The following is a 26,686-nucleotide window of genomic DNA, read 5'->3' on the forward strand; positions in this document are numbered from 1 at the left end:
ATTAGGCATGAGTCTTAGGAAACAGAGGTTTTATCAGGCATCTGGCAGAGTTATACTTTGGATCAGTTACACAGCATTTGACAGAAACATGGTCAAACCAAACAGGCTGCTGTTTACTGCCTCTACACTCACATGGCTTTCCTCCAGCTTTTAGGAGTAGATCAAAGCAAAACTTTCTTGCATTTTCAGTAAAATGCAAGTCTTTACCGATCCAGGCAGCAGGGCAGGGAGTAGAGAGTATGGTAACTCCAGACTGTGGTTAAGACAGCCAAGTACAAGCTCACGCACTTGAGCACTCTATGCTCAAATGAAAACGATGATGTGATGGCAGTGGAGATCGTGATGATGACTGTCCCCAGTGTGGCTGTCTCTGGACTCACTTTCCAATCTAGATTGAATGCCCTCTGAATCTGATACACAGACAATTATCCTGGAATCTCTCTTCACCATCCTCCTGCAATTCCCATTGCCTCTCTCCTGTATTGGATTCTATTTCCTGTCTTCCTCTTTCTTGGGTTAGTGTCTTTAGTGGAAAACATTCTCCAGGAGCTTCTTAAGGAAGGATGCATGGGAGGTAAAATTTTAGAATGCTTCCATGTCTGAAAGTGTCTTTATATTATTCTTACATATGATAGAGTGGCTGAAAATAGATCTCTAGGTTAGAAATAATATTCTTCCAGAATTTTAAAGATAGTACTTTATGTTTCCAGTGTTGAAAATATGAAGACATTTGTTTTTTGTTTTTGTTTTTGTTTTTTTACTTTTATTTGCATTTAGTTTACGCAGAATGTACTTCAGTATATGTGCTGCCGAAGCGAGCACACGCAGAATGTACTTCAGAGCCATAAGTTTTTGTTTCTTCAGTTTCCTCTAGGATATCCTTCTCCTCTGTGCAACCTCCTCTTCTGCTTGAGGAACAATCTGCTCTTTTTTCAGTAAGGATCATCTCAGTGTGGAAGGGAGAGCTCATGTATGGGTTAATCTGCATGAGCCCTGTAAGTTCTGCACCACATCTTGGGGTCTTTGCTCACCTGGATGTGCTCAATGACCAGAAAATCTACATCCAGATCCTTAAGTTCAGCATTACTCTGTGCATTTTTAAACACGTACAATAAAAATTTGGCACTCTTTTTGGGACACCAACCTTGTGTCTAGCCCCACTCTTTGTAGCAATGGAATGGCATACATTGCTTCTGCAAAGTGACATCCTTCAGATACTGTGTGGCTTTTTGGATATGCATACCCTTGATGGCCTAGGCAGTTTCACATGTGTTGTTAAAGTGAACATGAAGATTTGAACCTCTTTTTTTTTTTTTAAGAGAGAGAGCACATGCTCACAAGCATGGGGGATGGCGGGGGGGGGGGGGGGAGAGAGAGAGAGAGAGAGAGAGAGAGAGAGAGAGAGAGAGAGAGAGAGAGAGAAAATCACAAGCAGGCTACATGCTCAGCACGGAGCCTGACACTGGGCTCAATCCCAACAAGCTTGGGATCATGACCTGAGCTGAAATCAAGAGTCTGATGTTCAACCAACTGAGCCACTCAGGCACCCTTGAACCTCTTGATTTGCATGATTTTGTATGATTTTCTGTGTCAACTGAATAGTGAACCATTTTCAGAGATCATCTCAGGCTGCTTACAGGAAGAGTGGAAATCTGAAGACATTCTGACTCCCGATGTTTTCTATATGATTTTTTTTTTCTCTTTGGAAGCTTTTGGAATTGTTTTTTTGTTTCCAGCATTGTAAGCTTTTACAGTAGTATGACTTGATATGGTCAAGTTGCTATCCATTCATTCTAAAAACTTGTATCTTTCTGTTTCGGGAAATGTTCCTTGATTATTTCATTGATGACCCCTCCTCTCTTTTTTCCCTGTTCGTTCCCTTCTTCCTCTCTCCCTTTGTTCTTCTCTGTCTCTCTCTCTGTCTCTTATTCAGATGTTAGATCTCCCAGGCTGGTCTTCTAAATTTCTTAATTTTTATCCCTTTGCTCCTTTCCTGGGAGGCCTCTTCAGTGTTCTCTTTCTACCCTTCTATTGATTTTTTTTTTTTTTAATTCATGGTTGCAGCCATATTTTAATTCCTAAGAGCTCTTCTTTATTTTCTTCCTTTAAAAAAAATACATAATGATATATATTATCTCATGATTTTAATGATAAGTTTTTGTAGGATTTTGGCCTTGTCCCTTTATAGTCTTTTGTTGTTTTTTTTTTTCTTATTTATTTTAGACTCTTCCATGTCATAGGCTCTCCACAGCTGTGATAATTCTTTGCTATGTGCTTATGATTAAATTTTTTTTTTTTTTTACATTTTATTTATTTTTGAGAAACAGAGTGAGACAAAGCGTGAGCAGGGGAGGGGCAGAGAGAGAAGGAAACAGAATCTGAAGCAGGCTCCAGGCTCTGAGCAAGCAGTCAGCACAGAGCCTGACGTGGGGCTTGAACCCACAAACTGTGAGATCATGACCTGAGCCGAAGTCGGACGCTCAACCGACTGAGCCACCCAAGCGCCCCGCTATGTGCTTATGATTAAACATAATCTCAAGAGCTGATTAGAAGCTCTGGGTGTGTAGGTGGGGCTTATTGACTTCATGGTAGGGTGATCTGGGTGGGCCATTTGTTGGGGAATTCCCAACAGTCAGTATGTCTAGGGTTTTTTCTTTGCCTGGTCAGATTCCCCAAAGGAGAGTTTCCAATCTCTTGACTGCAGGGCCAAGGGCTTACTACTGCCAGTGTTTCTGAGAGCCAAGTAGAGGAACAGGAACAGGTCTGAGTTTCTCTACATCCTGCTTTCAATATACGTATATTCACGTCATGCCTATTTTTCAGTATTGTACTCACACTGTGAAATGTGCACAGTACTCCAGTATAGAGATCCTTTGATTTACCACATCCAAGTAATGAACCTTCAGACTTCCTACCCCCACCACAGCAGAAACAGTATGTATGTGGAGTGGGGAGGGAAGATTTAGGAATCTGATGCTTCCTTAATAGCTTTTATCCAGGTCTTCTGAGTGAAGACATACGCCTCCAGTTAGCCTGCCTCCTTTGCTTCCAGTTCTAGAGTATTTTGAGAAATTAGGTTGGTTCTTAGTTCACCCCTCTTCAAAATTGACTTTGTTGGATCTGCAAGATTAGTTGCCACCTGTCCATCTCCTTTCCAGCTTCCAAATTTTATTGCTGTTATCTCCCTTGTTTCCAGGTTCTTGTGGATTTGTCATTTTAGAAGGCTCTGTATTATAGTTTTAGTAGGGTTTCAAGTGGGGTTAATATTAGATGCATGTGTTCCTTTTGTCTTCTTAACCTGAAAGCTTATGTTCTACTCTTAACAAGTGTTGACAGAGAGATTAATACAAAAATCACCGAGGTCTGTGATAATACCAAAAGAATGTCTCTTTTCTTTCTTTTTTATCTGTTTTATTCTCTTTCTGTTTTGTTTTTTGTTTTTGTTTTTTGAGGGAGTGGGAATACAGTGGGGTTTGGGAGGTCTAAATTTACTAATCCAGACTGTACTGTCTAATAATAGCTAGCATTTATTGAGTATTTTTCCATGTGCTTTGTAGCTAAATGAATCTGAATTAATCCTCATAATAACCCAATTTTTATCTCCATTCTACCAATGATGAAACAGAGGCCCAAAAAAGAAATGTAACTTTCTTGAGGTCACACAGCTCTGACACAGTAGAGCCAGAATTTGAACTAGGCAGCCTGATATCAAAGCTTATTGCTGTTAATTACTATACTATCAAATACTAGATATGAATTGCAAAAGTTTCTTTTATGTTTCTATTCAGTTTCATTTACCATATCAGCCTTTCCACTACAGAACTGTATAGATGACTTGGAACATTAACTGGAGATATCCAAGGTGTCTTTTTATATTCCTGTGTCTCTCATATATTTAGAACTGACAAGCTTGTTCCAGAAAACAAAATCAAGGGGCACCTGGGTGGCTCAGTCAGTTGAGCGTCTGACTTCAGCTCAGGTCATGATCTCACTGCTCATGGGTTTGAGCCCCATGTCAGGCTCTGTGCTGACAGCTTGGGGCCTGGAGCCTGCCTCAGATTCTATCTCCATCTCTCTGCCACTCCCTTGCTCACACTCTGTCTCTCTTTCTCAAATATAAACAAACATTAAAAAAAACTTTTTTAAGTGAACAAAATTAATAGCCATAATATACACTTGTGTGTGGCTGTCTACTAAAACAGAACCTATGTAAATCAATGCAGCCATGGAAAGGTTACATAAATTTTCAAGCCTCCACAGCCCCAGTCATCATATTCTTTCTTTTCTAGTCATTAAATGGTATCTATGAGCCTGAAAGTATTTACATACTTTGCCAGTGTGAGCAGATTACTCCCCGTACATGGACTGGATCTAGAACCCTAGTGGAAATTTTTATTAAATTGTTGCAAGTGGAAATTAAAATGTATCCGAGTAAGTTAATTTAATCTTCCTGAAATTAGTTTTCAGTCTTCAAAATACTATCCTTTTCTGTCTCACAGTGATAAAGGAAACGCAGATATCTTACAGAGAAACTAAAAAGACCAAAGGATGCATGTAAATGTTTGGAGAAAAGTCATACTATGAGTCAGGAGCCAAATCTTCTGTTTTCTAGACAGTGCTGACTCTCAGCTAGCTGGGGAAATCCATCTTGGCCAAGTTAATCATTCTCTAAAAGGCTGGACAATTGTGTGGGTGCTAATGGCATCAGAGAAGACAAGGTATGCAGGAAACACATCCCACACTTGACAGGATGTTCCCAGGGCAGGAAGGGCATTTCTCTTCCTCAGTAGAATTGTTTCATTGAATAAAGACAACGTGAGATCATTCAAATCTCCCCAAAATACCAAAGACTGATGAAAGCAGGATATATAGAACATGGTGAGTCTAGTGTAAACCAGTGGGATCATTTATGACATCATAATAAAGTAACAGTATTTTGTGTATATACTTTCTTCCAAGAGATTCAAAGAAATTTACTTAGTCAGTCAGTCATCAAAGTTTTAAATCTTCTGTGGTCAGAGTGCATGGTCCCAGAGATGGGAGCAGAACCCTGGTTTAGTCTCAGCCTTTTCTCTCTGGAACTCTACCACCATGTTTATGAAGCTTCCATTTCAATACCACCCAGTAAAGTACCCCTCCCCTCCTCACCCCAGCTTCTGCCGCTTCTCTAAAACATTTCCTTTTTTCATCTTCTTCTAATTCTCCCATTTTCATCAAGTGCTAATCTACATCTTACATGGTGGATAGCTCTTGAACAGTTCCAACAACGAAATATCATTCATCTTCCTTAAGTAAAGAAGGATATCTCTCTTTAAGATAGAACTGAGGCTGAGACAGCACCAGTAAGTAGTTGGCAAATGAAAACATGATGAGAAGCCTTGAGCCAAAACTTTGGTGGTTTTCCTAAACTCCTCCTTGTTGGTATTTTCCAAGGTATACAGAAAAATGTTGAATATAGCAGTCACCTAAGCAGGAATTCTCTTCCCAAAACTTAGCTCAAGAGAACACTGAGACTTACAAAAACAGAAGAGAGAATGAAACTAGATATGAGCTTACCTGCAGATGGTAGAAACAACACAGAAACAAGTAGAAAACTCCATTGTTCAGTGTAAGTTATGACTTGCCTTGCTTTTTCTCCTGTAAACTTTGTGGAGAGCACAGTGCATCAGTTATAAACATTGTGTTTGTAGTCTTCTGAGTCTGAGAACACTGCCTCTATAGAATCTTTCATTGTGTATCTAAAGTGATTTCATATTCTCTTAGTTTGTGGGAAATAATTGTCAAAATTAATTAATGCACATGAAAGAAAAGGACCCAAAGAATTTTTACTTACTTTTCTTGCTTGCCTTTGACTTAAATGTTTATTTATTTTTGAGAGAGAGAGAGAGAAACAGAGTGTGAGTGGGGGAGGGGCAGAGAGAGAGGGAGACACAGAATCCAAAGCAGGCTCCAGGCTCTGAGCTGTCAGCACAGAGCCTGACTCGGGCCTCGAACTTATGAACCATGAGATCACGACCTGAGCCAAAGTCAGATGCTTAACCGACTGAGCCACCCAGGTGCCCCATAGCAACATTGTATTTAAAATTAATCTGCTTTCTGGAGCTCCTGAGTGGCTCAGTCAGTTAAGCATCCAACTCTTGGTTTCGGCTCAGGTCATTATCTCACAGTTCGTGAATTTGTGCCCCGCATCAGGCTCTGCACTGACAGCACAGAGCCTGGGGATTCTCTCTCTTCCCTCTCTCTCCCTGACCCTACCCCATTTGTGCACTCTCTCTCTCAAACAAACTTAAAAAAAAATTTTTTTAATTAATTTTTCATTTTGCAGTTCAGGTGCTGAACTACAGCTGTGTGTATGTGTAAAGAGGAGACAGGTCAAAGACAAAATCACTTCACATCTTCCTTGGTGTGAGCACTAGTATGGTTTTATCTGAGAAAAAATGAGGCCTCCAAAAGCTTGGACCAGTCAAATGCATGATGCCTTGCTCCTCAAACACCCCACCTGATCAGTTTTTACCTATAAACAGCTGCTGACCATTTTCAGAGAGAACAACTTCTACTTTAATTAAGCTCCCCTTCTACATCAGGTCCTTTTTTTTTCCTTATTTAAATTTTAGTTAGTTAACATACAGTGCAATATTGGTTTTCAGGAGTAGAATTCAGTGATTCATCACTTAAGTACAACACCCAGTGCTCATCACAAGTGCCTTCCTTTAATACCCATCACCCACCTAGCCCATCTGCCACCCACCTCCATCCATCAACCCCCAGTTTTTCTCTGTTATTAGGAGTCTCCTGTAGTTTGTTTCCCTCTTTTCTCTTTTTTTCCCACTTCCCATCTGTATATTAGATCCTTTAAAGAAAACTGTCCACAGCCAAGTGCAGGAATTTCAACTTTCCATGATTCCTGAAGAGCTGTTTACACTTACTCATTTCACACGTTGAATATTACCATCAAAAGCTGCCAGGGAATGATACTGGGTGCCTTATCCACTGGGCTCCAACTAGCTGAATAGAATTGGGGACGGGGTGGGGCGGGCGTCTGCTCTTAACTAAGGCTAAGATAAGTAAATACAACTTCTCACCACCACCCCCCATTCTCCCCCCCCCCCCCCCCCCCCCCCCCCACACACACTAATACATTAAAAGGAGAGAGGTAGGGCTGAAGGTGGAGAGGTAGGTTGAGGAAGGAAACATACTTCAGCACTAACATGCGGCCTCCTGGGACCCCTTATCAAATTGACCCCTGGTGGTTTCCAAAAGTCATTAGAGGGGAGAAACATTGCCAGAAAGAACATGCCGTGAAAGCCAGATGGTTTTGAGATCCTTGCTCCAAAGATCTTTCCATATAGAAGTTGTATGTGAGTTGATGTCATTTTACATTTTTATTGATGATAACTTGATAGATAAATGTTCATAATACTGTTGAAGATAGTGGGAGGGGGAGTGAAGAGGGTGGGAGGTAACTTATTTCACATTTTAAAAATAAAGCAATCTGAGTAGTAAATAAAATAGGAATTTGAAATTCCTGACTCAGGCCAGAACCCCCAAACCACAGATCCTATATTGATAAAAATTTGGAATGAGATCTTCAGTAGTAAATAGGGAGAGCGATATTAGATGACTGATGTTTTGATGATGGTTCCACCTGTTAGTGCCTTTGGACCAAATTCGGAGCAAGGGATTATCATTACCCACACTGGCCTTCTCACTCAGCCAGGATGCTGCCTGCTGAAAATCTCCCTACTGTGCCAACTGCTGCTGCCTCAAGGCACTCCCGGCTTCCACCCTCTTCTGGGTTTTTATGCTGTCTGGCTTGCTCTGTGAGTCCGAGGTCAGCTCTCACTCCTAATCTCACACCAGCTGTATCTCCTCCGTGTCTCTGCCCTCAAGCCTCCTGCTCTACCCTCCCCACCATCCTGCTGCCAGTGACTCACCTCCTGTCGCACACAGAAAATAGAAACTGTCAGGAGGAGTGACCTCACATTTCAACATACACACCACACACATACATAGACGAAACCACATGGTCAGGCCAATTTATCTATGCTCAAATCCATTTCAGTTCTAGAGGTGTTCTCTCTTTCTCTCTTGCCTATTCTCTGGATTCTCTTACTGCTTTCTCAGGAAACTTGTTCCAACAATTATCCTTTCTGTGCCTTGTATCTTCATCCTTTACCTTGCCGCTGACTTTTTCTGATCAGGATATAAATATTCTCAAGTCTGTCTTTAAAAAAACAAAATCAAATACCTCCTCCCTTCAGAATGAAGCTTCTGGAGGTTGGAAGTTTTGAAGAGACCACACAACATTGTTTCTGAAATGAAAAAGCAGAATTGTTATTTTTGGTAAACAAAATACAGATATGCTTGTAAAACAGAGTCTCTCTGGAAAAAGCAAACTGTAACCTTATGTAATTTAGGAAACCAACTGAAATCTCACTCCTGTCCCCGTGGCTTCCTCAAAATGACTCCACGTTGCAGGCCACACTTTGTTGTCTCTATAAGCACTGATACTTAGCCTCTCCTTTCTTCTTAAAAGCTCTTGATAGTCTGAGAGACTTCTGTCTCCTGGTTTTTCTTTATCTCTCTGACCATTCCTCAGTTGACATTAAATTCTTATCATTCTAGCCTTCAAAAAATAGTATTCTTCATATTTCATCCTCAGCTTTATTCCTTTCTCTGTCTGTATCCTTCCTGTTAAACTTCTACTCCATGATGCCTTGAAATCTTTATCTCCAGCCCAGAGCCCCCTGCTAGATAGTAGAGTCACATAACTGGCTGCCCACTGGATATCTCCCACCTGGGGATATGATGAGCTTTTCTTCTCATAGACCCTGTCTTGGTACTAACATTTGTCCAGTTGTCCCAGTCTTCCTTGGTTTATCCCTCTCCTCATTTCCACAGGTAATCAGTGACTAAGCCTGATCTGTTCTGCTCCACTAACTCTACTAACTTAGAAGGCTCTCTTCTCTCCAGCTTTACTGCCCGTGCCTCAGTTCTCATCTCTTACTTGAATTACTGCAGAAACCCCCCCTACTTGATCTCCTAGTCTAGCCTTCTCAAAGTTCACAGTTTTGATCTAACTTGGTAGTCATATCATGCTCCTGTTTTAAATTCTTTGTCCCCCCCCCCCCCCCATTGCTTTCAGGTGGGAAAAGATTCCTTATCACAACTTACAAGGACCTTTGTGAACTGACTTCTACATTTATTTCCAGCCTTATTTGTGGCATTCCTCAGGTCATCCCACACCTTTGCTTGAAACACATTTGACAGCTTGCAGTTCCTTGAATTCGGTGTACGAATAAAGAGCTTCCACCTTCAACGCTGCTCCTTGTCCTTGGAAATTCCCATTCCATGCCTGGATAATTCATCTGAAACCTCAGCGGTCGCTTCCTCTGTGAAGACGTCCCTGACCACCCTCCCCACCCTCAGTGTGATTTAAGTGCCCATCCCTTGTGCTCCCTCTTAGACTTATTCAATTCTGTTAGAATCATTTGACTGTAAACTCCTGGAGGTTAGGGATTACTGTGTCTTTATATCTGTATCTCCAGTGCCCCCTGTTTATTGATTGACAGAGAAGTTCTCGTTCATGTTCTATGAAGGAACTGGAGTTTCACATACACGCACATGAATACACACCAAAAAAAATCCTTGAGTTTGGTTGACTCTCTAGATCCAACTACTAATTTATAACAAAAACAGAGGACTGGAGAATATGTTACATGATACCATAGGGATGCGGTCAGCAAAATCTAAGTACAGGAAATACTGTAAGACAAACAGCCACATTTCTGTAACTGCAGTCAAGCAATTGCAATATATGGAGCTTTTTTAGATCCTGATTTTTTTTTTTTTTTTGAAAACTGTAAAAAAAAAATCATGAATGAGAAATATGAATAGTGTATATTTGACATTAAGGAATTATTGTTAATTTTTTAGATGTGATAATGGTATTGTGTGCTTATTTTTAAAAAACAGTCCTTATGTTTATAAGTATATTCTGACATATTTACAGATGAAGTGATATAATGTCTGGGATTTGTTTCAAAATAATATGAATGGGAGAATAATCTGGGTGGGGATATAGATGAAATTGGATTGGCCATAAGCTGATAATTATTGAAACTAGTGACAGGCACACAGTAGTGTGATCATATTTGACTGACTTTTGTTTATATTCTTAGATTTCTATAATAAAACTTTCATTGTGGCAAAACATACACAACATAAAATTTATTTTAACCATTTTTCTAGTTTCTAGTTTTTATTTAAATTCCAGTTAGTTAATGGGGCACCTGAGTGGCTCAGCCGGTTAAGCATCTGACTTCGGCTCAGGTCATGATCTCGCCGTTAGTGAGTTCGAGCCCCGTATTGGGCTCTGTGCTGATAGCTCGGAACCTGGATCCTGCTTTGGATTCTGTGTCTCCCCCTCTCTCTGCCCCTCCCCGACTTGCAGTCTGTCTCTCTCTCTCAAAAATAAACAAACATTAAAAAAAAATTAATAAATAAATAAATTCCAGTTAGTTAACATTTAGTGTAATTTTATTTTCAGGATAGAATTTAATGATTTCATCCCGTACATATAACACCCCACTTTAACCTTTTTTTTTTTCTATTTTAACCATTTTTAAGTGTACAGTTCTGTGGCATTAAATGCTTCACGTTGTTGTCCCATCATTGTCACCATTCATCTCTAGAACGTTTTCATCTTCCCAAACTGAAACTCTATACCCGTTAAACAATAACTCCTCATTTTCCCCCACCCCTACCCCCTACAATCAGTATATTTTCTGTCTATGAATTTGACTACATACGTCACATAAGTGGAATCATACAATATTTGTTCTTTTGTGTCTGGCTTAATGTCTTAAGTTAACGTAATGTTAACGTAATGTCTTCTAGGTTTCTCCATGTTGTAGCATGTATCAGAATTTTATTCCTTCTTAAAGCTGCATAATGCTCTGTTGTGTGTATATACACGTTTTGTTTATCTTTCCATCTATTGATGGACATTTGGGTTGTTTCCAAAACTTTTTCCAGAAGGTATCTGATAATAACTATTCTCATATATAAGGTATACTGATTATAGTTATCTTGCTGAAGAACTGGCATAAAACTAATTTCTGTAGACATCAGATCCCAAAGGCTTAAGAGTTTTTGAAGACCTACAGTCCACACAACCCAGGAAGCGCAAGAGACTGCAGGGGGTGATGTATAAAGTTAAGAATACAGAAAGGAAGTTACACTTGCAGTTTAGGATTACTCAGAAAAACTGTTGGTCTCATTGGCCTCTACCACCTCCCAGGCAGCTTTTCTACTTCCTGAGTATCCCTACGCAGTTATTTCTAACAGATGTGGCCCTGCCAAATGTATTTTTACCCTAATTAGGCTCAGGAACTACCTTTCAGCAATTTTATACCAAAAATAAGTGTCACTTACAAGTAAAAAACAAAACAAAACAAAAACAAACAAACAAAAACCTTTTATCTGTTCCTGTAGGAGATAAACCAAATTAGAATGGAAGCCAAACCAGAAAGTGTTTGCATCAAATATTAGTCTGAAAATTATTCTTCTTCTTCTGGTTTTTGGAAAATTATCCTTTAGACATCCTAAGGAGCAATGGGGTTGGGCGGGGGGTGGTGGTGGCGTTGAGATCCAATCTCTGGTTAACCTTGAGATACCCAGAGAAGTTCTAGAATCAATTTGGAATTTTGGATACTCTCCAGAAGGAGCCATACTATTTATTTTGTTCTATTATGTGGCTCAGATTCTAGATTACTTAGACAAACACAGAACTATCCCTTACCATCTCATTCATGGTTTTCCACATTAGAACAGTCCAGAGTGGATTGTGGCTTCTCTGGTCATGACTGTCCTGAGTTTAAGAAAACCCTTCCTTATCTTTCTTATCTAAACTTATTTCCTGCTGATAGTCTCAGGAGAGGATTGCCTTTTATATCTTATACTGACCATCCGGGATGCATTGGATATTTGTCACATACCCGTTTGTCCTTAGGAGCCCCAGTTTGTTTTGGTTCAGAGGTTTTGTTTTATTTTGGCTTTTTTGTTTAACTTCTTATTTTGAGATAATTGTAGATTCATATACAGATGTAAGAAATAGTGACAGAGATCCCGTGTATCTTTTACCCACTTTCCTCCAATGGTAGCATCTTGCCAAACTATATTATCACAACCAGGATATAGACCTTGATACAGTCAAGATAGAGAACATTTCCATCACCACAAGGAACCCTCTTGTTTCCTTATTATAGCCATACCTACTTCCCTCCTGACCTCACCTTCTCTTTAGCCCACAGCTGCCACCAATCTGTTCTCAGTTTTTATAATTTTCTCATTTCAGACATGTTATGTAAGTGGAATCACACAGTACATAACCTTTTGTGTTTGGCTTTTTTCCCTCAAATAATTCTTTGGAAATCAATCCAGATTGTTGCAGTATCAATAGTTTGTTCCTTTTTATTGTTGTTTAGTATTCGATGATCTAGATGCACCAGTTTAACTGTTCACCTATTGAAGGACATCTGGATTGTTTCCAGATTTTGGCTATTACAAATAAACCTAAGTAGTTAAACATATGTGTACAAGTTTTTATGTGAACATATGTCTTCATTTCTCTGGGATAAATGCCGAGAAATACAATACCTTGGCCGTGTGGTAGTTGCATGTTTAGTTTTACAAGAAACCGTAGCTAGAGTGGCTGTACCATTTTAAATTCCCACCAGCAATATGTGAGTGATTCAGTTTCTCCTTGTCCTCACTCACCAGCATTTGGTGTCATTACTATTTTTTATTTAGCCATTTTGATAGGTATATAGTGATCCCTCATTGGGTTATAATTTGCATTTCCCTAATGGCTAATAATTTTGGATATCTTTTCATGTGCTCATTTGTCATCTGTGTGCATTCCTTGGTGAAAGTTCTTTGGGTTTTGTTTTGTTTTAAAAAAAATTTTTTTAACATTTTTATTTGTTTTTGAGAGACAGAGAGAGAGAGCGCATGGGCAGAAGAGGGGCAGAGAGAGAGGGAGACACAGAATCTGAAGCAGGTTCCAGGCTCTGAGCTGTCAGCACAGAGCCCAACATAGGGCTCAAACCCATCAACTGTGAGATTATGACCTGAGCTGAAGTCAGATGCTTAACTGACTGAGCTACCCACGCGCCCGTTTTGATTTGTTTTTAAGTAAACTTTACCCCCAATGTGGGGCTCAAACTCACAATACCAAGATCAAGGTCACACGCTCTACCACCTGAGCCAGCCAAGCACTCGAAAAGGTCTTTGTTCATGTTTTATTTGGATTATTTGCTTTTTTTTAACTGTTGAGTTTTGAAAGTTCTTTATATGTTCTAGATATCACTTCTTTGTTGAATATGTGGTTTGCAAGTATTTTCTCCCAGTCTGTAACTTGTCTTTTCATCTTTTTTAACAGGACCTTCCACAATGCAAACAGTTTTAATTTTGAAGTCCAATTTATCAATGATTCCTCTTTTTTTTAATTTTTTAAAAAGTTTTATTTATTTTGAGAGCGAGGAAGGGAGAGAGAAAGCATGAGCAGGGGAGGGGCAGAGAGAGAGAGAGAATCCAAAGCAGGTTCCATGCTGTCAGCGCAGAGCTCAATGCAGGGCTTGAAGTCACGAACTGTGGAATCACAACTTGAGCCAAAATCAAGAGAGTCAGATGCTTGACCAACTGAGCTACCCAGGCACCCCCAAAGATTCCTCTTATAGACAATGTCTTAGATGTCAAATCTAAGAACTCTGTGTAGATCTCTGGTCATGAAGATTTTTCTCCTAGGTTTTTTCCCTACAACTGTATAGTTTATGCTTTATATTTAAGTCCATGATCTTCTCTGATTTAATTTTCTGTATAAGGTGTGAGATTTAAATAGAGGTTCATTTTTTACTTATCCAATTACTTCAGCACCATTTGTTGAAAAACTTACCTTTCCTTGGCATATTTATATCGGTCTATTTCTGGGTCATCTATTCTGTTCTATTGATCTATATGCCTATCCCTTTACCAATATCACACAATGTAGATTACTTTAGCTCTGTAATAAGGCTTCAGATGAGGTAGACTTATTTTTCCCACACTTTATTATTTTTTTCTCAAAACTGTTTTAGCTGCTCTTCCTTTGCCTTACCCTGTAAGTTTATAATAATCTTGTCTATATCTACAAAAAAAAACTTGCTGGGATTTTGATAGGAATTGCATTTGAAACCCATGTATCAATTTGAGGAGAGTTGACATCTTTACTGTCTTGAGTGTTCCAATCCATGAACATGGATGGTGTTGTTGAGTTCTATATACTTGCTGATTTTCCGTCTGGGTCTTCTCTCAGTTGTTGAGAGAGGAATATTGAAATATCAAACTATAATTATGGATTTGTCTGTTTCACTTTTGCATTCTATCAGCTTTTGCTTCACATATTTTGTAGCTCTGTTGTTTGGTGCACACACATTTAGGATTGCTGTGTCTACTTGGTGAATTGATCCTTTTATCACATAATGTCCCTCTGCATATCTGGTAATTTTCTTTGCTCTAAATTCTACTTCATTTAATATTAATGTAGCCACTCTGGCACTCCTTTAATGAATCTTTGCATGATTTAACTTATTCCATCCTTTAACTTTCCACTAGCCTATATTTTTATATTTAAAATGAGTTTCTTTTACGTAGTATATAGTTGGGTTATGTTTTTTAATCCACACTGCCCGCCTCTGTTTTTTAAGTGGTATATTAAAACCCTTTGTATTTCATGTCCTTATTGAAATGTTAGGATTTATGCCTGCCATTTTATTTTTTGTTTTATATCATCTCTATTTTTTTTTTTCTGTTTCATTTTTCCTGCCTTCCTATTGGCTACTTGAACTTTTTTATAGAATTCCATTTTTATGTATCTGTCCTGGGTTTTTTACTGTGTTTTGTTTTTTAATATATAGTGTGTTTTAGTGTAGATTTTTATTTTTTTTTTTTAATTTTTTTTTCAACGTTTTTTATTTATTTTTGGGACAGAGAGAGACAGAGCATGAACGGGGGAGGGGCAGAGAGAGAGGGAGACACAGAATCGGAAACAGGCTCCAGGCTCCGAGCCATCAGCCCAGAGCCTGACGCGGGGCTCGAACTCACAGACCGCGAGATCGTGACCTGGCTGAAGTCGGACGCTTAACCGACTGCGCCACCCAGGCGCCCCTAGTGTAGATTTTTAATGGCTGCTCTGGGAACTGCATGTATATATGTACACACACACACACACACACAATACCACAGTCTTCTTGTGTCATCATTGTAACAAGTTTTCTGTCTTGCTGGATGGCCTCTTTCCTGGTCCTTGGGCTATAGAAATTGGGCCTTTCTTGGGGTCTTTTTGTACCCATTGGCATTTCTGGGTTGCCAGCTTCTTCACTCTAAGTCTAGGATATATGAGTCAAAAAGAATATACAGGGAACTCACGATGTCATTCTTTATGCCCTCAGGTCCCTAGCCAGTCTGCTTTTTTCTCTGTACCTTTCACAGTCTTCTTTTTTCTAATTTCTGATATTTTTCTTATGTGCAAAATGCGTATAAATTTCATTTTATGGTATTTTTTTTAAGATTTTATTTTTAAGCAATCTCCACACCCAGCATGGGACTTGAACTCACAACCCTGAGATCAGGAGTTGCACATACCACGGACTGAGCTAGCCAGGTGCCCCTATGATGTATTTTATATTTTAGATGTGTTTGAAAACATTTTGATTTTTAGAAACAAACTTTCAAAGTCTTTATATGTTTGTTTTGTAGAATGTCTGGGCTTTTTAGTAGTACTTTAGAGATAGGGAAAAGTAGATTTACTTCCATCTTCCAAGAAGTGGAAATGCCCCCCAGTTTTATTTTTGATCTAACATAGAATTAAGGTAAATTTTCTTTTTCTTTACTATTCTGAGTATACCTGTGACTCTGACCCAGCCCACTGGATCTAGCCTTGGAATTTACTGCAGAGGAAGTCTGCTCATGGCTAGACTGTCATAGAGTTTCAGGCCAGTGCCTTTATTCTGTAAACTCATCTTTCTTTCCTGTATCTTTCTTTTATTCTCTTTTGTTAGCATCATTTCAGAGAGCTGCTGCTACTACAGACCTCTAAGCCACAAGATGGTGCCCCAGAGCAGTTCAATCCTTTTCTGTTCTTCCCTGGGCCCCTCTTTTTAACTTAGTATTAGTAAACTCAAGGCCATTTATCTAAACCAGGGTATAGTAGTAAACTAAAAATATAAAGCAATAATCCAATGGAAATTCATATGGAAAATTTTAAAACTAATTGTCATTCTTCTTAATGAATCCAGTTGCCGTTTTATAATTGAGCTCACCGAAAATAATCTGTAATCTCAGCATAGCTTTAAGAAAGGAATGTTATGGGTGCCTGGGTGGCTCAGTTGGTTAAGTGTCCAACTCTTGATTTCAGCTCAGGAGCCCCGAATTGGGCTCCACATTGAGCATGGGCCTTCTTGGGATTCTCTCACTCCCTCTCTCTGTCTCCCCCCTGCTTGTTCACATGCTCTCTGTCTCTCTCTCAAAATAAATAAATAAACATTAAAATAAATAAATAAAGGGATGTTATAAATGCATTCTAAAGGAGATGCACCTCTCAGTATCTTTTGAGTTCTTTTGAATCAATGAACCAAACTTTCTTATAGTGTAGATGTTTGCTTTTGATTACTAGCCTTTTAAAATTATGGCTTATAAGATTATATAAAAATGCATGAAATAAAACCACTGGTAAATACATATTAACAATCTTTGGGTGGGGAACAAAAATTGACAGATCTTTGGAAAAAAGAATTTCAGTGAAAGGTATCAGTCTCCGCAGAATCATGACATGGAAAAGTTGGCTGAAAAGATGCAATCTATTCCAGCCATATACAAACTTACAAGAAAAAAAAAAAGTAGAACACTTTGTTCACTTTATTCAAGTGACAACTTATGCAGAATACCTATGTATAAATGTACCAAAGCTGAGCTTGTTTTGGTTGAAACAGGGTCGGGAGTATAGGAACTAAATCCCATCCTCATTGAACCTCTCTGTCTCTATCCCAGTGGACTCTGTGGAACACACTTTAAAAACAATTCATTTTGGGGGCACCTGGGTGGCTCAGTCGGTTAAGCGTCCGACTTTGGCTCTGGTCATGATCTCACCGTTTGTGAGTTCGGGACCCTGCGTCGGGCTCTGTGCTGACAGCCCCGAGACTGGAGCCTGCTTTGGATTCTGTGTCTCCTTCTCTCTCTGCCCCTCCCCCACTTGTACTCTGTCTCTCTCTGTCTTTCAAAAATAATTAAATGCAAAACAACAACAACAACCTATTTTGTCTATGCTTAGGAACCCCCCCCCCCCCACCAGACCCAATGTAATGTAGCCTGACCAGTAGGCTACAGTTGTAACAAAGAAGCATTTGCTTCAGGCTTACAAAGATGCAGAATTGTTTTAAGGAATGTTTTCTCACCCCTTACCAGAAAAGAGTGTTTCACCATTGAGACTACCAGGTAGAAGAATCACTCCACTTACTTGACATTCTTCTCTTGGCCCTTTTGGGGACTGGCTTTGTGTTTTTTAGCTCTTGCATGTGGTCTCTCAACTAGCCAAGCAGAATCTGCAGCTGCTGGTCTTGGGCCGAAAGCACATGCTAACACAGCACTCCAGGTGGAGAAAGGATGAGATGAAAAAGGTGCAGAAGCAAGCCAGCTGCTTCTTTGCTGACAACATGTAAGTACTGAAGGCACTAGGTGAATTACACTAGGCTTCCATCATCTGCTTGTTAGTTACCTATTCTTGCCATTTTTAAAGTGCATGTGTCTGAATGTATATATGTACGTATATTCAGCCTCATTCTAAAAGAAGATTTGAAGCAGCTTACAAAAATATACTTTCTACAGCGGGATACATTTAAATGGATGAGAAAATAAGGATAAAGGAGAAATAGGAGGGAGATAAAGTCAGAAGTGAGATGAGTACACAGAATGCATGCCATAAGGTCCTACACAGATCATTTAACCAATATTGTATAAATATGAGCACCCTCTGTGTTCTTGGAAAACAGCAGTCGTTCATTGAGTGCCTGCCTTCTTGGGATGCAAATAGGTAAACAAATAAAAAGGTCATGTAATTCCAGGCAGTGATCAATGGCTAGGAAGACAATAAAGCAGAGTAAATAGATTAAAAAGGATTAGGTAGGGGGTAGGTCAGAGGGTAGTAGATGGGGTGGTCAGGAATAGCCTTTTGGAGGGGGCAAAACCAGAGGGAAGGAGTCATTTGAGAAAATGGGGGAGGGTGGATGGAAGAACATATGAAGCAGAGGGAACAGCCACTGTTCAAAAAGCCCTGAAGCAGGAATGTGTTTGACATGTTTGAAGAAAGCAAACTATTGTAGATGAGCTGTAGCAGCAAGAAGGAAAATCAGGAGGTTCTGGACTCAGAAGGAAAGGACCATAGTACAGAAGACCTGTGGACTCGGATAGGCAAGAGAGGAGCCTGGAATTTATTCTAAATATAAAGAGAATGTTGCTATGAGCCACAGCTTCTCAGGAATCCAAAGAAACATGGAAAACATGGTGAGTGACAAAATGGTACAGTGTCCATAAAGAAGAAAGCAGCTAATCAGGAGAGGCACAGACCCTCAACAGGACGTGTAAACTTTTAACATACACTTAGTGTTACATCCGATTTATGCTGACAAAAGTTTATTTTTAACTTTGCCTGGATCATGTGTGTACCTCAGTCCTGGGTATAGGTTTCATTATGTTGAATGTGGTAGCTTCAAGATTTGTCAGTATTCCCCAAATCATTTATTCCTAAAAAGGTAAAATGACTCTCTGTGCATAGAACAGGGGGCTAACCCCTCGTTCAAATCCCAAACCAATCCCTTTTTCCTTAGCTAAGTCCTTTTATGTATTCACGGGAGGGGTTGCTTCTTTGTCTCTGTGAGTAGAAGACAATAATAATACTCTTCACACTCACTTTAGGCAGCATCGGATAGACTAGAGGAGCACAGGCTTGGGAATTAGTCTACCCAGATTCATATCAGCCCTGCCACCTCCTATCTGGGAAGATGTTTCCCTCTGTGTCTTCGTATATAACCCCCATGGGGTTTCTGTGAAGATTAAGTGAGATAATATTTGTAAATAATCCATGGAAAACTGTAGCAGGGCACCAAGTACTTGGAAAGCATATATGTAAGTGCCATCATCATCACTTTTATTTTTCTTAGGTGGAGGAACTGGATAAATGCAGTGTTACAACCAAGAAGCTTGTTGGAAATTGGTCTTATGCTTGGTTTGGGGCTTGTGTTTATTGTGTCTGTTAAAGTTCCAAACCCAGTTGTAAAGATTGATTCAGTGACCTCCTGTGGCTTTGGATTTGAATATTTAAGTTTTTAACATTAATTCTATTTTCCACTAATGTACCAAAGAAGCCTTTTCAAACAGATACTATACTATAAGAGAATAGTATAGTGAATCTCCATGGAAGTGTCACCCAGCTCCAGCAATTACTATCATTTTTCTGATATTGTTGCATATAACCCCCTACATTTTTTCTATTTTTCTTTCCGCTCTCTTTTTTCCTGGAGATTTTTAAGGCAGAGAGATTCTAGTCATTTATCATTTCATTTGAAATAGTTGAGTATAAAATAAACTATAAATGGTCCTACTTTGGGTCATTTGGATCAAGGCGTAAGACATACCACGTGCTATAGTCCAAATCTCCTGAGCAAGGCAACTACTTGGCTGTTTTTACAGCACACATACTACAGTGGTAAGTGCTCAAGTGGAGGGTCTATTAGAAACTCTGAGTCACTGGTTCATCTCATAGCAGGAGATGCCTTTGAGTGATCTGGGTGACTACCCAGAAGCTTCTTTGAGATACCACTATTAGCTTTGAGGGCAGCCCATTATTTTTGGTAGCTTGCAAGGAAGTGTCATCCTGCCTTATTAATATTTTGAATATTCCTCAAATTTAAATGAGGAAAGGTGAGAAGGGGGGTGGCGCGGGTGTGCCCTGTGGTGGATAAGGCAAATAGGAACAACACCTTGGGCACACAGAGAACCAGGGTTCTCTGTGAATGTGGAGGGAAAGTCATTGTTAGAATTCTTCATTTTAGTGGGAGAGCCCACTACAGTGGACCAAGTTGAGCATTTGCATTCCCTTCCACTTAGCTTTCCAACCTGTGTTCTAGAGAATGCTGTCTACTAGCAAAGGACATGATGCAGGTAGTTTGTAAGCATCACTGAGATCATGTCAGTTAAGAATGCAGAACACCTCTGAGGAAAGTAGATAGAGTAAGAAGTAAAAAGCGTGGTGAAGAATGCCATCCTCTGCCTCCTTGGGGCTGTGCTTAATTGTATTCTTTCTTATGCCTGGCTTAGCTCGGCAGACGACCCATTCCTTCTGTATGCCACGCTGCACTCGGGGAACCACTGCAAGTTTATCACAAAAGATCTGATGCGGGACCACAAGGCCTGTCTACATGATGCCAAGACCCAGCGCCTCTTCTTTAAGTGGCAGCAGGGCCATCAGCTAGCAATCATTAATAGGCTTCCAGGATCAAAAATAACCTTTCAGGTATGTTATTTGTTCTCTACATAATGCCAACAGAGTCAAGTACAGTATATAGTCACATATATATATATATATATATATATATATATATATATAGTAAGAATGTGGCATAGTCAAAGAATGTTGCACTTAGTTGAAGGTTCTGAATGCTTTATTTTTCTCAGCTGTAGTTTGGTATTTGGGATTAGCCAGTTCCTGGACACAGAAAGTCTGCCAGAGCAAAAGTTTCCATAGACCAGCCTCACATCACATTAATTGACATATCAAAAACATCTGAGATGTCATCAATTGTGACTTCAGTTATGTCAACGATTATAAATCCTCATACATATTTTTTATTTTCCTGAAAATTCCTTATCCCTTATGGTTCGTCATATTTCTGCTAAGTAACTCTTTTTCCTGTTAGTTCACTTCTGCGGCATGGTCTCAATTGAGTTCTCCTTTGGTTCTAGTTTAGATCCCTGCAAATATGAGATCTCTTATCTCTTGTGTGAAAGCAAAGGGAAAAAATCCAAAGGCAAGCTATTATAGAAAAATACACTAGCCAATGGTATATGTGGTCCAATGGTCAAAAAATATACAAAACAACAGCTCTATAGGAAAAATCAAGACTGCGGGAAACTATTCAGGACAACTGACTTGGTTTCCTCAACAACAACAAAATGACAAGAAAAACAGAGATGAAAAGTAAAGCTCTAATTAAAATTAACAGATAATTCAGTCACGATGTAATAACCTAATTTCAACTCCTAATCAAAGAAATCAACTGTAAAATATATGTACACATATTTAATAATTGGGGAAATGTAAATAGTAGATATCTGATGATAAGGAATTATTAACTCTTAAGTGTAATAATAGTATTAATCTTATATTTACAAAATAGATCCTTACTTTTTAAAGGTACATACTGAGGGGCGCCTGGATGGCTCAGTCAGTTGAGCTTCTAACTCTTAATTTCGGCTCAGGTCATGATCCCAGAGTCCTGGGGTCGAGCCCCACCTCGGGCTGCACACTGAGCATAGAGCCTGCTTCAGATTCTTTCTCCCTCTGCCCCTCTCTCCCACTTTCTCTCTCTCTCACAAATAAAAATAAAGGTACATACTAAATATTATAGAAGAAGGGATATGATAGCTGAGATTTGCTTCACAATAATCTTGGGGGGTGGTATGGGTGAAATAAAATTATCCATGAGTTGATAATGGCTGAAGCTGGGTGGTGCATACATGGGAGTTCATTATACTATTTCTCTATTTTGTATATATGAAAATTTTCTTTCAGTCCAAATATAGACTCTCCTGTAGAGAGTCTTTAACCTTAAAGATGAACTCTCCCCCAAAAAAGAAACCCCTAATGCTAGGGTTCATCTTCACAGAGCTAGCTGCTCTTTGAAAATCCATTGTTAAGTAAGACAGAGAATACTCCTGAAGCAAACTGAGAAGTTGTCAGAAAAGAAAGGGAAATGGCCAGGTAACCCCTCTGTGTTGTTCTCAATGTTTGGCTCCCTTTTTAATTCAACAGCGTATCCCCAGTTATGACACAGTGGTGCAAACAACTGGAGACTCATGGCACATACCATATGATGAAGACTTGTTGGAAAGATATTCCTACGAAGTGCCAACCAAATGGCTGTGCCTTCACCGAAAGACATAAAGACTATACCCTATGCAGAACTTGTGTTTGGGTGCCCTTCTGGTTGGCATCAGAGCTCTTCAGTCAGTGCTCGCTTAGAGCATTGCTCCTGTGTGATCCACTTTGTCCTGTTTGGTCCAGATGTCAACAAATTGAGGGGTTTTTTTAAATTAAATAAAATATATCTTTTCATAAGCAGTTGTATTTGTATTTTTTTTTTACCAGCCATTTGTTTTTGGAGAATTTATCCATAGTTGGGGAAGTCAGGGCAGAGTGAAATCTACGTTTCTCCTGTCGGGCCAGCTTGGCCATTCACTTGGACAACAGGTGATTCTGGTATCCATTTTGCTACCCCTGACCTCACCTTCCAGGTCCACAAATAGCAGAGCCAATGCATCTAGGCCTAGGCTACTCATGTTGTTTCCAAACCCCTTCTACCATTTCTGGCATGATCTCATCCTCTACACATGATCTGCTACTCACACTGAGTCACTTATGGTCCTCTGTGATAAACTGGCCAGGAAATCAGAAGCTTATTAGCAACTTTTACTTACCACCCAATGATTTGAGTGGGAGAGAAAGGAGCAGTTTGTTCTCTTTAGCCTGTGGTCATTTCTTCATTCTACAATGCCTTTTTCAAATTGGTTCAATATTTTGTGAACACTATTAATCTATCACTCAGAATATGAGGGCTTTTTAAAGGATACAGATTTTTCTTCATTTAATCAAGTTTGACTTAGTTTAACAAAGTGATTAACTTTTCATGTTTGCCTCTCTTTTACTTCCTTGCCAGCCTGCTTATACCTCACTGGGCCTTAATTTTAGCTGGAAATATTCATGTCCACAATACTTTATGTTTTTTCTTTATTCATACATGCTGTATGATTTAATACTCAAGAATAGGCAAAACTGGGGGCACCTGGGTGGCCCAGTCAGTTAAGCATCCAACTCTTGATTTTGGCTCAGATCATGATCTCACAGTTCGTGAGTTTGAGCCCCACATCGGGCTCTGTGCTGACAGTGCAGAACCTCTATAGGATTCTCTCTGTTTCTCTCTCTGCTCCTCCCTCATTTGTGCACTCTCTCTCTCAAAAATTAATAATAAACTTAAAAAAAAAAAAAGAACAGGCAAACCCAGTCTATGGTGATAAAAATCACAATAGTAGTTGCCTCAGGCAAGAGCACAAGAGACCTTTCTGGAGGGTGATATAAAGTTCCCTGTGTATTGATCTGGATGATGCTAACTTAGGTGTATGTGTATACTGGTCGATTTATCACACTACTTAAAATGGATGCCTTTACAACAATGTAGCTCAAAAAACATTAACCTTAAAAAGATAGTTATTGGGGCTCCTGGGTGGCTCAGTCAGTTAAATGTCTGACTTCAGCTCAGGTCATGATCTCACAGTTCGTGAGTTCGAGCCCCGCATCGGGCTCTGTGCTGACAAGCTCGGAGCCTGGTGCCTGCTTCACATTCTGTGTCTCCCTCTCTCTGCCCCTGTCCCATTCGCGTTCTGTCTCTCTCTCAAAAATAAGTATTAAAAAACTTTTTAAGATAATTATTTACATGAAATAAATAATTACCTCACTTACATAAAGCCATATACACAGATATAAGTAGGGTGTGTATTATGCACAGAGAGACTATTCAGGAAAAACACAGGAGGGGAATGTTTCATCTCCTTATCCATTTACTGGATCCTACTCTGCTGCGTGCCTAGAAAAAATAGCTTTCCAGAAAAGTGTGCAATAATTTGAAAATATTGAAGATCAGAAAATTCTCCTACATCCAATCTGCTTATTTTCTAAATTTCATAAACTACAGACAGAAAACTGTGTTTTCAGTGAGTTACATTTTTTTAAAGTAACTATCCTAGTTTTTGGAAAATTTTTAAAAAAGAGAAATGTGTTTGTTAAATCAGCTTATCTGACAGCCTAACACAAATACCTCACAAGGAGCACATGGAGATGGGGGAGAATACAAAAGGAATCCCAGAACTTCTAGTGAACCTTGAAGAACAGAAAGTCCAGCAGTAGCATTTTATAGAGGAGGGACAGACCCTGAAAGATGAAATGGCTTCTGTGGATCCCATAGCTAGTTCGTGGAGACATTTCAACTGTAACCCACCTTCCCTGATTCCCAGCCAAATAATCTTCCTTCTCTACATTGTGATTTAGGTTAGGGTAGTTCATAAAAACTCAAACAGACTGAATCATAGGGCATCCAGTATTTAGATTGAGGGACTTAGCCACATAAGAGAAAGGGGGAAGAATGAGAGCAAAGAAACAAGGGAGTACCTCTTTAAAGGGTCCACATTTGTAGAATGGCTCTTCAGTGTACAAAATTGTGTCAGGGAAATTACATTATTTTTGAACTCTTTAATACCATTAAAAAATACAACTCTGGCTCAGTCTGAAGAACATGTGACTCTTAATCCCAGGGTTGTGAGTTGAAGCCCCACGCTGGGTATAGACATTACTAAAATAAATAAATAAATAATTTAAAAAATCCTAATTTCTGCTTGAGTTGAGGTGCATCTGTTCTTTGTCCAGGAGTAAGGGAATTCTAGGGCTACTTAGTGTAAATGACACTGACACAGGACACTGAGGAGTGCAGGAATCTTCTGAAGGAAGGGAGCTGGTACCAAACACTTAGGCTGCCCTTTTGTATTCTGAGTGAAAAAGAAAAAAAGCTACCAGTTAAGCAAAGTCTGAGACAATGGGAAGAGGAATTCTTTCAAGTTATGCTCAAGGGGGCCTCAGTGCCTCAGTTCATGAAGTGGTGAAGCAGTTAAGCATCAGACTCTTGATTTCAGCTCAGGTCATGATCTCACGGTTCATGAGTCCCAGCCCAAAATCGGGCTCTGCACTGATAGTGCAGAGCCTGCTTGGGATTCTGTCCCCCTCTCTCTGCCCCTACCTTGCTTGCTCTCTCTCTCAAAGTAAATTAAAAACAATAAACTCAAAAAAAAGTTATTTTCTGGATTAATAGTGTCTTTTAAGTCAGCTATGAACAGATGAAGGCTTTGAAAGGGCAAATGAAGGCTTTGAAAGAGCATTAACTCTGCCACTGAAAAATACATCCAGGGGCGCCTGGGTGGCTCAGTCAGTTAAGTGTACGACTCTTCATTTTGGCTCACGTCATGATCCCAGGATCATGGGGTCAAGCCCCATGTGGGGAACCGCACTGACAGCATGGAGCCTGCTTGGGATTCTCTCTCTCTCTCTCTCTCTCTCTCTCTCTCTCTCTCTCTCGCCCTGCCTCTCCCCTGCTCATGTTCTCTCTAAATCAGTCGATCAGTCAATCAATCTTCTAAAGTGCTTTGTGTTTCCCTCAGAAATGCTCCTGAATTTATACTCTCTTTGCCTCCTGCTGTTCTCGGACTGAATAAAGAGAAGATCTCAAAGGGGAAGGCTGAGTTAATTATTCTCTCAGGACTACATTGACACTACCTCACCTTAGGTGTCTTGTTCTTCACATTAATTTGTGTCTTCAAGTTTGCATTTAAATATAATTACTTGCTCTTTGGTCCTGTAGCAGGTTTCTCATTTTTTGAAAAATTGTCCTAATGTATTATAAAATACATCATATATGTTCACATTGGATTTCTTTTTCCCTAATAGCTTCATTCTAAAGCAGAAATGGAAAGGAAGAGTGTGTTATATGGGCACCTGAATTCTGTCCATCATGGTGAGTCTTATACTCATTTGCTAAAAATTAGTATTATCAGGGTAATTGAGGGCAAAGGTAAATGGAGTCCAGATCTGGTATTTCAGCCGTCCTTCAGTAATTTGGAATTCCTAGAGTGAAAAACATCTAAGGGAGCCCTTGTGGGAATGACTGGGAGTATAGCAACATAGACCATTGTGAAGATATGGTGATATTTCTTTTTTCTTTAAAAATTTTTTTTTTTGAGAGAGAGAGGCAGAGCACGAGCAGGGGAGGGGCAGAGAGAGAAGGAGACACGGAATCCAAAGCAGGCTTCAAGCTCTGAGCTGTCAGCACAGAACCTGACACAGGGCTCAAACCCATGAACCGTGAGATCATGACCTGAACCAAAGTCAGACGCTTAACCGACTGAGCCACCCAGGTGCCCCTATTTTTTCTAATGTTTATTTATTTATATTTGAGACAGAGTGTGAGCAGGGGAGGGGCAGAGAGAGAGGGAGACAGAGAAACCTAAGCAGGCTCCGTGCCATCAGTGCAGAGCCTGACACAGGGCTTGAACTCACAAGTTGTGACATCATGACCTAAGCTGAAACCAAGAATTGGACACTTAACCGACAGAGCCACCCAGCCACCCCATTTATTTTGAGAGAGAGAGACAGCACATGAACAGGGGAAAGGCAGAGAGATGGAGAGAGAATCCCAAGCAGGCTCCGCACCATCAGCGAGGAGCTCAGCCCGTGAGATCATGGCCTGGGCCAAAATCAGACATCGGATGCTTAACT

At 39.8% G+C, this 26,686-nt stretch overlaps 1 protein-coding gene across 1 annotated transcript in view; it reads left to right on the forward strand.

The window, feature by feature from the left end:
- The window catches only part of LOC122222457 (protein only RNase P catalytic subunit), a 131,400-nt gene extending 109,012 nt beyond the window's left edge, over positions 1-22,388 (forward strand). The window contains exons 5-7 of the mRNA XM_042942971.1: positions 17,604-17,752; positions 20,410-20,605; positions 22,124-22,388. Of these exons, the coding sequence (XP_042798905.1) occupies positions 17,604-17,752; positions 20,410-20,605; positions 22,124-22,255 (477 nt within the window). The 3' untranslated portion in view covers positions 22,256-22,388. The remainder of the gene's footprint in view (positions 1-17,603; positions 17,753-20,409; positions 20,606-22,123) is intronic.
- The last annotated feature ends 4,298 nt before the right edge of the window (positions 22,389-26,686 follow it).

This window comes from Panthera leo, chromosome B3, assembly GCF_018350215.1.
Source record: "Panthera leo isolate Ple1 chromosome B3, P.leo_Ple1_pat1.1, whole genome shotgun sequence".
NCBI lineage: Eukaryota > Metazoa > Chordata > Mammalia > Carnivora > Felidae > Panthera > Panthera leo.